The sequence below is a fragment of the Phyllostomus hastatus genome, unplaced genomic scaffold (genome assembly GCF_019186645.2).
Source record: "Phyllostomus hastatus isolate PE091 unplaced genomic scaffold, TTU_PhHast_1.1 phas_scaffold_182, whole genome shotgun sequence".
Classification (NCBI taxonomy): Eukaryota; Metazoa; Chordata; class Mammalia; order Chiroptera; family Phyllostomidae; genus Phyllostomus; species Phyllostomus hastatus.
Window position 1 is genome coordinate 28,482,663 of NW_025334013.1, and position 11,831 is coordinate 28,494,493.

The 11,831-nt window shown below is 62.7% G+C and overlaps 1 protein-coding gene and 1 long non-coding RNA gene across 4 annotated transcripts; one reads left to right on the forward strand and one right to left on the reverse strand.

Annotated features, from left to right (window-relative positions):
- Nucleotides 1–1,026: 1,026 nt before the first annotated feature.
- CLDN19 (claudin 19) lies at nt 1,027–6,589 on the reverse strand. 3 transcript variants are annotated; one of them, XM_045858608.1, is made up of 5 exons: nt 6,029–6,579; nt 4,709–4,873; nt 4,519–4,603; nt 3,435–3,587; nt 2,541–2,710 (listed from the first exon to the last, which is right to left on the reverse strand). In XM_045858608.1, the coding sequence occupies exons 1-5, from the start codon at nt 6,249–6,251 to the stop codon at nt 2,662–2,664; spliced, it is 675 nt and encodes a 224-aa protein (XP_045714564.1). In that variant the 5' UTR covers nt 6,252–6,579; the 3' UTR covers nt 2,541–2,661. The 3 variants fall into 3 exon arrangements, with proteins under 3 accessions (XP_045714562.1, XP_045714564.1, XP_045714563.1); XM_045858606.1 differs by lacking the exon at nt 4,519–4,603 and having other exon boundaries at nt 1,027–2,710; nt 6,029–6,589; XM_045858607.1 differs by lacking the exons at nt 2,541–2,710; nt 4,519–4,603 and having other exon boundaries at nt 3,114–3,587; nt 6,029–6,588.
- LOC123831602 lies at nt 2,717–11,782 on the forward strand. Its single transcript, XR_006787938.1, has 4 exons — nt 2,717–3,120; nt 6,684–6,794; nt 7,846–8,437; nt 8,659–11,782. It is a non-coding gene; the product is annotated as an uncharacterized LOC123831602 (long non-coding RNA).
- Nucleotides 11,783–11,831: the final 49 nt, after the last annotated feature.

The window sequence follows — 11,831 nt, forward strand, 5'->3', positions numbered from 1 at the left end:
CGCCCCCTTAGGGGCACACAGGTGTATTCCCCCCCCCACCAATTTCATTCTTGGGGGAGCCATGTTGCAGATAAACACGCAGGTGCTTTAGAATCACAGCCTTTGTCTCCTGCTAATTATCCAGCCTTGAGGCCAGCATAGTCGCCCAGATGACCCACGGACCTGAAAGAGGTTGCTTCAAGAGAGGCCCAAGGGTCAGGTTCCCAAACTTCCAGCCTCCAGCCCTCCTCACTGCTCCCCAGCATCTTCCACTGCCAGCGCCCACTGCACTGTTCGCCGGCATTCCCTGGGTTGCAGGTGGTGAGCTGACCCTTCACTTCTGCAGTCTCTCTGGCTTCCCTCCAGGAGGGACCACACGGAGGCTTGTTCCTGCCTGGCTGGCAGGGCCGCCCCGGCCATGGAGCTAGGCTGTCTCGCAGCCTGTCCCTGGAACCCTCAGTGAGCCACCAGCCCGTTCTATCCCGACATCTTCCTACCATGTCCTATGACTGCGGAACCTGGTTCCTTCTGGTTTCTAACAAGACCCAGAACAAAAGATTAACCCTTGGATATTGGCTTATGAGGAACACTTGCGAAACACTAATGAGCCCTTAACACTTAACCCCTTAAAATTCTGCCCCGTATCCTGGACTGAGAAAGACAGGTTTGATGTCATGCCTGCCGTCTCCTTGCCGGCTGACTGGCAAATAAAGCTCCTTTCTTTTCTCAAAAGCGAGTGCCATACTTTTGGCTTCTTATGTGCATGGGCCTGGCCCCTTGCTCGGTGATGGTCCTAAGCCTCTAGTAGACGCTGGACCTTAGTAGGAGATGACGCACGGTGTCCTGGCAGCCGCTCCATGACCAGACAGCGGGGGCTGCCCAGGCCCCAGCCCGGCGGGGAGGCCGAGCCTCGGGGCCCAGGTCCCACCCCGCTCAGCCGGCACCTGTGACAGGGGCCTTCACCAAGATGCTCAGATCCCAGGTGCTGAATTCGTGGTTAGTCAGGGCTCTCTCAGCTGTGTGTGACAGAAACCAAACTCGGCATTGTTCAGCACAAGGGGTGCATTTATTGGGAGACCGCAGTGCTCTCGCGGGAGAGCCTGTCTCTGGAGAGAGCCCCAAGGAGACAGGGCTCCCTCTCGTCTTTCCCTCCTCCCCTCTCCTTGCAGGCGCCTTTCTCCCTCTGAGACCCCCTCAGAGGGGCAAAGAACGTGGCCCCAACTTCAGGTGCTGCCCACACACTGCGGTCCCACGGAGTTGCCTGCACCCAGAGACGATTCAGTGGGGGTGTCGGGGGCGGAGCCTGGGCCCCAGCTCCCCAGGCGGCTCGAACGTGCGCCCAGAAGCTAGAACCGCTGAGTTTCCGCGCAGGCTCCCGGACAGACTCTTCCATAGTTGTCAGTCGCGATTCGAGGGTCAGGAGTCCAGTAACCCATTTGGGGTCACCCTCCGCCCACCCGTTCCGGCCAGAGGCCGGACGGGCCTCGCGAAGCAGCCGTTCATTCCCAAGGCTGCACGGCTGTGTGGCGGCTGCCCGCCAGGGCGCCACAGGAATCGTCCCACAGGTGCTCCTGCTCCCCGCCCCGCCCCCACGCCCCGCAGTGTCCCGACATCCACTTGTCAAAGCCCACCTCTCAGCGTCAGGCCCAGGGAGAAGGCTGGGTTCTGTCCTTGGGGTTTGCAGCTGGGGGACATGCGGTGGCAGACAGGCGGCGGGGGAAGCCAGGTGGAGGGCACCGGGGAGGCGGGGGCAGGCCTGCTCAGCTCTTTCCCCGTGAGAGAGAGCAGGCAGTGGCCAGAGAGAGACTCAGGGTCCAGGGAGGGCGTTTGGGGGCGGGGGCAGGCCTGAGCCTGAGCGGAAGAACGGGTCAGAGGACTCCCCGCTCTCAGACTAGGGGCTGGTTACCTTAACTGCAAGGCCAAAAGCCCCTCCAGCTCTGACTGCACCTCGGAGTGAGCTGGCGCTCCGGCCGCGGTCTGGGCGACCTCAGGCTCCCTCCCTGGCCTGGTTCTGGGGCAGGGAGGTAGCAGGGCCTCAGCAGACCGGAGAAGAGGACCCGTGGGTGAAGAAAAGGAGCAGCTTTGGGGCGGAGCCGAACCTGGGGCTTCCAACCTTCCTCAGGATGGTCCTAATGCCCGAGAGGCCCAATGTCCTGCCTCCGGGACCTTCTCCACTTAGCGATCCTAGTGTCTCCTCGCCCTGGCCCTGATCCCCAGAACCCAGCTGGAGGGCCTCCCAGGGCTTCTCCCCTCTCCCTCGGAGTGCCCCAAGGGGGACATCCCAGGGGCAGGCTGAGTAACAGGGGTGGGACTGTGTCTGTCTTTAGACCAAGGGCTCCCTGACCTGGGGGCCAGGCCAGGCATCAGGATGGGGCCTCCCATCAAGGAGGTCCTGGTGCCAGCCCAAGGCCAGCCTGGGGAGGTCACGGGGCAGGGGGCAGGAGTCCTGGTCAGCCTCGGCCCTGCTGTACCACCCACCCTGGATCTCTGTCTCCCCATCTTTATGCCCAGCAACCCCAGGGAACAGCTCTGACTTCTCCGGGCCAGCCCCCACCCCGACCTCTCCAGAGGCAGATCAAACGACACCACACGGGGGCTGGACGTTCACTTCTCTTTCCAAAAAAGGGCCACGCACACAGTCTAGGTGTGGCAGGGAGGCAGGGCCAGGCGGGGACTGGGACACTACACACCCAGGGGGGCCTTGGAGGAGGCAGACAATTTAAGAACTGGTCTGAAAGTCAAAAGAGAGGAGAGCCGGTGGTTAGTGGGGTGAGCAGCCGTGGGGGAAGGAGGGGCGGGGGCTGTGGGGTTCAGGCCCAGGCACGGGGACTGGCCAGCGGGGTCAGACGGGCCCTCGCAGCAGCCCTGCCTGGGCCTACTCCCGGGCTGGGTGTGACACGGTCCAGTCTGGCCCAGCCCCCTGTGCGGCTGTCCACGCAGGGCTGGGCATGCTGGGAGAGCTGACCCCTGGACTCAGAGATCGTGGGGCCAAGCCTCCCGGTCTCTCTGAACCTCTTTCCTCATGTGTCATGTGGGGACACATGATCAGTACTGCCCTTTCATGGGGTGGCTGTGAGGAGCCAAGGTCTGTCTTAGTTGCTTTGTCCACAGGGCCCAGCATGGCACTCAAGCTGCCCTTGGGTGAGTAAATAAGCTGTCGGTGAAGGGGGGGCTGGGCTATGGGGGAACACGCAGGTGCCAAAAGACTGTGGACAGGCCCATGCTTGCACCTGGACCTGCGCATGCACCTGTGGGCTAGGTCCTGCCTCTGGCCTCTATCTGAGTGACTGGGTCTCAGAGCGAAGGGTGGATTCCTACGTTGGGGACAAGGTGCTCAGAGCTCCATCTGAGCTCAGGGGACACCCTGTGTCCTCCTGGGCCTGCCCAGGGCACTGCAGGGGCCACGGAGTGCTGGGTAGGAGATTGCTGGCTGGGGCCGGCGGGCTCAGACGTACTCTCGGGCAGCAGCTGAGGGGCCCGGCCGGTAGGGCTGTGGGCTGCTGTTGACTCTCTCGGGCTCCGGGCATGTGCAGCAGAGGAAGGAGCCCCCCAGCAGGGCCAGGCCGGCAGAGGCCCAGCCCACGAACAGAGCCGGGCCAAACTCGTACCTGCAACGGGTAGGGAGGATGCCATCAGGTGTGGCTGCCACCCCGGCTGTCTCAGTCTTCACCGGGGCTCCCCAGCCTTGGCTCTGGCAGGAGGCAGGCAGGGTGTGAGGAGCGAGACAGGAGCCTTCACAAGCCTTAGCAGGCTCTCGGGATCAGTGCTCATCCTTGCTTTGACCCCATTCCAGCAAGGTGATCCTGTGCAACCTCAGGCCCCTTTCCTCAGCCAGCCCTCGCAGGGGGTGAGCAGGAGCCCGCAGGTCCGTCGGGGAGAGCAGTGCAATCCCTGCCATCTCTCGCAGTCACAGTCTGGCCCACAGAAATCCCAGCCAGGGCTCCCCACTGCCCCCTGGAGAAGGGCAGACCCCACTCCACCTGGCACTCCAGGCTCTCCACACCCTGGCTCTGCCAGCCTGCCTGCCTCAGGGGTGCCCTGCGTCTCCCCATGTCTGTGCCTTTGCATGAGGCGCCCCCTCCTGGAGTGTCTCTGTTCTGCACCTCCTGCACTTGGCCCTCAGGGCCCAGCCAAGAAACTACCTCTTGGAGGGGAATTTCCCACACCCCCTCTGTACTCCCCCAGTTGCGCTCTCACTAGGTGGCCATTCAGTTCCCTGCTTGCTTGGCTCCCTGGGGAGGACCTTGAGGACAGACCACACCCAATTTGTTGGTATCCCCAGGGCCCAGCACTGGGATTTAAGCCTAGAGCCCAGGCACTTGGCTCCTGGGGTGCCCTCCACAGGCCTCCTGCTCCTTCAGAGGGCCCAGCCACACCCTGCCTGGTCCCCTGCTCCAGAGAGCTTCTCAGTGACAGCACCTGGGGCTGACCCCTGACTCCCCCTCCATGTACCCTGTGGGATGAAGGCCAGTGGCTCCAGAGGCTGTGGGAAGGGAGGCCCAGCCTGTCCCCTGGCCCAAGCCATGCCTTGGCACTCACCTGGCGTTGACAGGTGTGCTCGGGTTGAAGAACTCCTGAGTCACCAGGGTAGCATACCAGGAGACTGCAGTCAAGGTGCAGAGGCCTAAGGACAGGGCGGGATGCTCAGCTCTGCCCCTACTTGGCCACCAGGGTGGGGTTGGCTACCTGCCATGGCCAGGCTGGTGGAGAAGCAGCCAGGGGCACTCACCCGCCAAGAGGAAGAGGGCGCCCCCGGAGATGGCAATGCGGCTCTTGGCGATGGGGTTGCTGTCTCCGACCCGGGTGCACTTCATGCCGACAACGCTGAGGACCATGGCCACGAAGCCCAGGAGCACGGCCACCACCATCAGGGCTCGAGCTGACTGGATGTGCCCTGGGGGTGGGAGAGACTGAGCAGGTGGTGGGAGAGGTGGGTGGGTGGGTGGGGGGAGCCCAGGATGGGAGGGGCTGGCAGGACCTGGAAGCTCCTCCCAGACTGCCCCCCGGACAGTACGAGGGTCCTGAAACAGGGGTGAGGCCGAGCTTCCCCACTGCTCTCTCATTTGCAAGCTCCTCTAGCTGGCATGTGGTGACGGGGCAGTTTGCATTCTCATCAGCTGTTTTCTGGCTGGGGGTTCCCTTCTGGACCTGTCTTGCCCACCCAAGCAGCAGAGGCAGCTTCTCTCGGGGCTTTTCCAATTCAGCAAGAGGAACTAAGGTTGTCTGAGGCTCCATTCAGCTCAGGTGACCCTTGGGCAAGGATGCCAACCCCCACCGGCCATCCTGATTCTGGTCACCTTCCCCTCTGGCCTGTGAGTCACCATGGCAGTCGTGTGCCTGCTGCTTGAGTCAGCCTGGGCTGGGCTGGGCTGGGCTGGGCTGGGGGGAAGCTCAGGGAGGTGGGTGATCTTCCTGGATTGGTGTGGCAGGGGCAGCGGCTCTGGCCTGTGGGCCAGGGGCTGGGGCGGGGGGCTGGGCCTGGAGCCATGGACAGAGCTGCAGTGGCCCCTGTTTATGAGCCAAACTTCCAGGCTTCATTCCACACCCCAGGAGGGAGAAAAGGAACCTGCGGGCCCGAGCACCTGTGTGAGCACATGTGTGTGTGTGTGTGTGTGTACACATGTGTGCACACACGTGTGTGAGTGCGCCTGCCTGCCAGCATGCCTTTCTAGCTAGTGGGGCCGGCATGTGTGTACATGCATGTCTGCCTGCAGAGCATGAGAAGTGGAGGGGAGGGTTTTCACTGAGCTTCTCCGAGCACCAGGCACTCCTCTCACCCGACCCTCCCATCAGCCTGTGAAAGTCAGAGAGCTCCCTTTACACGTGAAGATACAGGAACGCAGAGAGGATCAGTGGCTGGGATCTGAACCCAAGGCTGCCGGAGCCTGGAGCCCCTGCCCGCCGTGGGGCACCAGCCTGACCTAGATTATCAGATGTGCACAGGGCAGGGGCTGAAGAGTGCAGCCCAGCGCAGAGGGAGGACTGCGTGAAAGCTTGCCTGAGACCTCCCGCTCCCCGCCACCCCCAACTCAGCTGGCAGGGGGCCTACCTTCCAGGGCAAGCAGCGAGTCGTAGAGCTTGCACTGCACCTGCCCGGTGCTCTGGGAGGCGCAGGACATCCAGAGCCCTTCGTAGAGGCCCACGGCGGTGATGATAGCGTCGCCCGCATAGGAGGACTGCTTCCACTGCGGGAGGGCCGTACTGGCGATGATGCCTACCCAGCCACCCATGGCCAGGAAATAGCCCAGGAGCTGGAGGCCCGAGTTGGCCATGGCCCAGTGGAGAGGGCCGGGGGTCCCAGAGCTCAGGGCTGGGCCAGGGTCCCTGGGGGGGTCAGGAGCATGGCCAAGTGAGCCGAGCTGTGGGCAGGGGTGGAGTGCAGCAGTGGCGAGAGGCTGAAAAGGAGAGGTGGCAGCCCAGCCACAGCAGCAGCAAAGGCAGTGACTGGGGCTCTAGAATGCAGGGGGAGGCCTAGGCGCTGGCAGGGCCAGGGGCCCGCCCACTGCAGCGGGCTAAGCCAGGGCAGGTCCCAGCAAAGCTCCTGCTCAGCCCCCTGTGGGTGGGAAGCTGGTGTGGGGCAGGTGGAGGCCACCTCCCCTCCTGCCCCCCAGGGATAGAGAAGGGAGGGACTGGGAGGAAGGACTCTGCTTGCCCCCGTAGGAATCTGGTGCCAGTGCCCTAAATTTCTCCTCATTCCCCCCAAGCACCAACCCTGAGATGACGGACTTTGCTCCCGCGTGGCTGAACTGAGCAGGGGGCTTTCTGTCCTCTCAGCCTGTAGGACAGAGAGGAAATGGAATTCCAATTTGCAGCAGGTAAGACTAGAGTAAGGCATCAGGGAGGACTTTCTGGAGAGGGTTTTGAGGTCAGATATGGAGAGACTGGGCTGGGCAAGGGGCGTTGGTGGTCCTGGGTGCCTGGGGGCCATGTGTATCAAAACCGGGGAGGCCGGACCACGGGATGCGCGCTGTGGGGTCTGAGATCCGAGGCGGGCAGAAGAGGGGCCCCATCAAGGCTGGGCCACACCTGGCTGCCGGTCAGCAAGGGGCCTGGCAGGGAGGTGGGAGACAGCACGGACCTTCTGGCACCAGCCTGAAGGAAGGCAGGCGGTTCAGCCTGTTAATCCCCTTGCTGGCTAGCTTAGCAGCTCCCAGCTCCAGCACAGCCTGGCAGGGAGGGAGCCGTGGCCTCTGCACATTCCTGGGGTTCAGGCTTCGCCCTCCTCGCACCCACCTTCCCCTCTGTCCCCCACCCCAGCTCTGCCCTCTGGAGCCGGGAATATTTAACTCTGCCGGACCTCATTAGCAGTCCCCTCACGTTCTGCTCACCGTGGGTGCAAGGCAATGTCACAACCCGCGCCCACTCCTGCGAGCCCCTCCCGCAGCCGCCCCCTCATCTCCAGGGGCCACCTGCTTTTGTTGGGCTGCACTGGGGGACGTCAGGGTCCCACTGCTGACCACCCCAGCTTCCTCCCCCACAGCCCCAGCACCCCCCCACCACGGGACGCGTCCCCAGCCTGCGCCCTTGCATTCTTCACGTGGCTATGCAAATGAGAGGGTGCCAGGCACTGCTCGGACAATGGCCACCCTGTGTGCCCGCCCCAGGCGTGGGCCCCTGGTATGGCCTGGAGCTCCCATCAGTGGGCGCTGGGGGAGAGGCCAGCCCCCTGAAGGGTCAGGAGTGGGTGCTGTTTGGCCTGCAGTTCTGAACACAGGGCCTCCTGTGGCCCTTCTTGCTGTGAAGTCCAGAGCCCATGGATCTGTGTAGTTGGGAAAGCCTGTGGGCCCCAAAAATCAAACAGAGGGTTCAAACAGTTGTAGAGGTCAGTGCTGAGGTCAGCTTCCTCTGTGTCTCTACCACAAACAGCGCCGAGACAGCAGGATCGAGGGGAGAAAGGACATTGCTAGAGCCAAGAGTGGCCATTCCGGGGGACCCACGGAGCACCTGGGGCAGGTCTTTGAGCTTTAGTATCAAGGCCACACAGACACCAAGTGTCAGAGCCACACAGGCCCTCAGGCCCACGGCTGCAGCCCTCTCCACCGACGACTGTGCGAGCTGAGAGCTGAAGAGGGGGCGAGCAGCTGGCTGTCCGGGACAGAAGTCTCTGGGCTCTGAGGCCTGAGAGGATGTGCCCCAGCCTCCCTCCTGGACGACACCTGGAGCCTCTCACGCTGGGGACGCAGAGACCTTTGTGATCCAGCACGATGCTCGCATCTCGTTCCACAGCCCTTCTGCGTGTCCCTTCTCCGTTGTTTGAGGTTTTGAGTCTCTTCTATCAGAATGTCCTCAGATGGCCTTTCCCTCACCATGTTCCAGAGCCTTTTAGGATTCAGATCCTGCTCCTGGGGTGGAGTCCCCACCTGGCGGAGCTCCTGCACCCAGGGCTCTTGCCGCCCTGGCGCCTCGCCACCCGCCCAGCCCAGTGACTCCCAGGCATGCTGGAGAGCACCCGGCCTTGGTAAGTCCTACCTGGAAACTGCCCCAGGGTGTCACACTTCACTGTTTGAAAAGTGCTTTCACATACCTCACGGGAAGCCCGGGGCTCTGGCCTTACCTCTGCTGCGGAAAGCTGTGTGACATTAGGCAAGACCCTTAGCTTCTCCGGGTCTGGTTCCTTAACTGAGAAGTAGGGCTCACGCCACCGGTCCCGTCTGGTTTGTGATGGTGTTGTGTTCACAGGGGTCAAGTAATGGGGGAGAAGTGCTTTTGGAAAACATAACACGCCTGAAGAAATGAAAGCTCTGTTCCCAAGACTCCTTCCCAGCCGGGTCTCCCCTCTGCGCCCTCTCAGCCCCGGTGGGGGTGGACTGACCGGCGGAAGAGCCACTGCCACCTCGTGCCTGGAGCCCCTGGCAGAGTGGGCGCTGAGGAGACACGCGGTGATCGTGGACTGGTTGGCGTGAGGACTGCATGTTTTTGCCTCCCTCCCAGGGGGACATGGGAGCCCTTTCCCGAGCCGTGCCCCGCTGACCGTCGGGAGGTTCTGACGCGGTTGGTCACCATCCGGCACATTCTCGGCAGCCACCACCTGCCACGCTGGAGGTGGAGCTGGTCTTACGGCCCCCACTCAGTGTGACTGTCCTGCAGAACCGCCTGCAGCTGGGAATGCAGAGGACGTGCCTCCGGCCATGCAGCGAGAAAGCAGTGCGGCCAGCAACGTGGCTACCTGCAGCCGCCCAGCCTGCCCAGGCAGGGTCCGGCGCTCCGAGCCGGGTCCCGGAACGCTCTGCATATTTCCATTTGCGGCCCTTGGGGCGTCGTTTGCCTCCTTCTGAAGGACTGAAGGACTGACGGCTGTAGGCGCCTCACGGCCCTGGACCAGCCCACGTCCACGTCCCACGTCCACGTCTCATGTCTGCGTCTCACATCCATGTCCGTGTTCCATGCCTACATCCCACATCCATGTCTCACATCCGTGTTCCACGTCCCACATCTGCGTCCCACGCCTCCCCCGGCTGATGCCCCTTTCCTCCCCCAGTGACCCTGAGCGCCGGCTCCTCGACGCCCCTGCTGAGAGCCCTGCCAACTGCCTGGGATGCCAGAGACCACGGTCCAGCCCCACGTGCACCAGCTGCCCTCACGCCCTCCTGTGTTCCCGTGCTCCCGTAGGCACTGTCTTTTCACCCAGAACGGTCCCGCCACGGCTGACGCGCCCCCGTGTGTCGAGGGCAGACCTAGCAGTCGCATCTGCACCTGGACTCTGCCAGCACCTCCTGCTTCTGAGGGACCTGCCCACCCTGGTTACACGCACTTCCTGGTCCCCTTGACCTTGGACACACTTGGCCTGTTGGGAGCCCTGCTGAGACAGTCTGCGGTCTCTGTGTGGTTGGCTAGCATGGGTTGGAATGGTAAAGGTCATCTGCCTTGACGTGGAAACTTCTGGAAGCCCAGAACCAGGCAGGTATAGTTTCCTGTGATGTGGAATACCTACTATGCGCTAAGCTTCACACCAGTTGCTGTAAGAGCACCCCCTCATGAATGCTCTTGTGCGTCCAGGGAGGCCAGGACCGTAAGCCCAGGCTCCGGGGGAGGAAACACACTCAGGACCACAACTCCAAGGGGTGTAAGTGAGAGTCACCCTCTCAGCACGTGGGTGAAGCTCATGTTCTTTCCACTCACGCTGTCTACCCTCCGCAGGGCGAGAGAGCCACCCCAACAGACTCGGCATCACCAGTGACGGCAGAGGCAGGGACCGTCCCCAGGGGCTCTTTCCCATGAGCATTCTCACACGGTGTGTTCCCCCGGCTTAAAGCCACACACACTCCTTCTTCTTCACCTCACATCCCCCTCCGCTCACCTCTCTGCCTGAGGGGAGCCCGACCCCTGGGGAGCCCTGTCTGTGCCCGCCGGCACCTCCTACCCCTCCTCACTCCAGCTGCTCCAGCCCGCCTTCAGTCCACGCCCTCCCGCACATTGCCCGCTGACGTTCTCACTAACCTCCATGCTGCCAGACCCCAAAGTGGGATCTCAGTCCCTCCCTGGCTCAAACCCTCGGCAGCATTCGACAGCACTGCTCACTCTCTCTTGCACCCCTCTTGTCACTTCCAGGACTTCCGTCCCTCTTGGGTCCCCTGCTCATGACTCTGTCGGCTCCATGTCCTCTGGCCCCTGACGCCTCCAGCCAGGCTGTCCTCTGGTCCTCCTCTGTCCACACTGACCTCAGTCTCCTGGCTTTGAACGCCATCCAGGTGGTGATGGTGACTCCCGGGGTCATGCGACCTCCACCACTCCCTCAGCTCCTGCCTTATCTGCGTCTGACTCTCTCTTTGGTATTTCCACTTGGATACATAATGGGCTCCTGAAACTTCAGTGTAACATGGGCAAAACCAAACTCCTGGTTTCCGCATCACCACTGCTTGCAGCTGGAGTCGATGCTCCTTTTCGCACGCCATCCAATCCGCCAGCCACTCCTGCCGGCTCTCCAGGAGCAGACCCGGCACCTGCGCTTTCTCACTGCCTGCAGCGCTGACCCGGGTCCGGCCACCTTCGTCTCTCTCCAGCGTCACTGCAGCTGTGCCCCGTCTCCATCCTCGCCCCCACGGCCCTTCCTCCACGGAGGCCTTTCAGACGTAAGCCAGATGCCGTCACCTCTGTGCTGGAGACCCTTCAAGGGCTCCCGTCTCAGAGTCGGAGCCCAAGCACTCATGGTGGCCAACGAGGTGGCTCACAGCTACCCGCTCCTCACCCACTCCGTGCTGCCTCCTGGTTGTTCCCCCTTCCTCAGGGCCTCACGTGCTTTGTTTTCTGTACCAGAGGATTACACAGACACAGACACTGCACACTTCTGCGCTAACACACAGGCTCTGGAGGGCGGGGGCTTGTTTACTGCCACACCTGCAGTGCTGGCCCTGAGCGGGTGCCCGACAAACCCCAGCCGACTGCACAGAGCACGGAGGTTGGGCCCCCAGACTCACTGCCCCGCAGCATCTCAGCCCGGGCGAGGAGAGGGGCTTGTGGCTGGAGCAGCAGAACCTCCAGTTTCACTCTTTCGCTGTCTCCTGGAGGTGTGTGCTGCCCTGCACACGGAGGCCCCAAGGAACGGGGCCCACGGCCAGGCAGCAGACAGGACGCATGTGGCTGACACGGGGCCGATGCCACAGCACTGCTGACCGGCTGCTCCTTGCCAGGGAAGGATTAGCAGTAATCCCACCATTCATCCAGAGTGTTCCAGGTCACGAAGTGCTGTCATATCCGATATTGCATCTGGGCCATACAACTGCTCACACGCTGGGCGGGGCGAGCACTGTGATCCCCATTGCACAGGTGACAGCTGCAAGGCCTCCGGGTTGGGTTCCAGCCTGAGGCTGCCCGGGAAGCAGCAGAGCAGGGGACTAAGCCTCCTTGCACTGCGC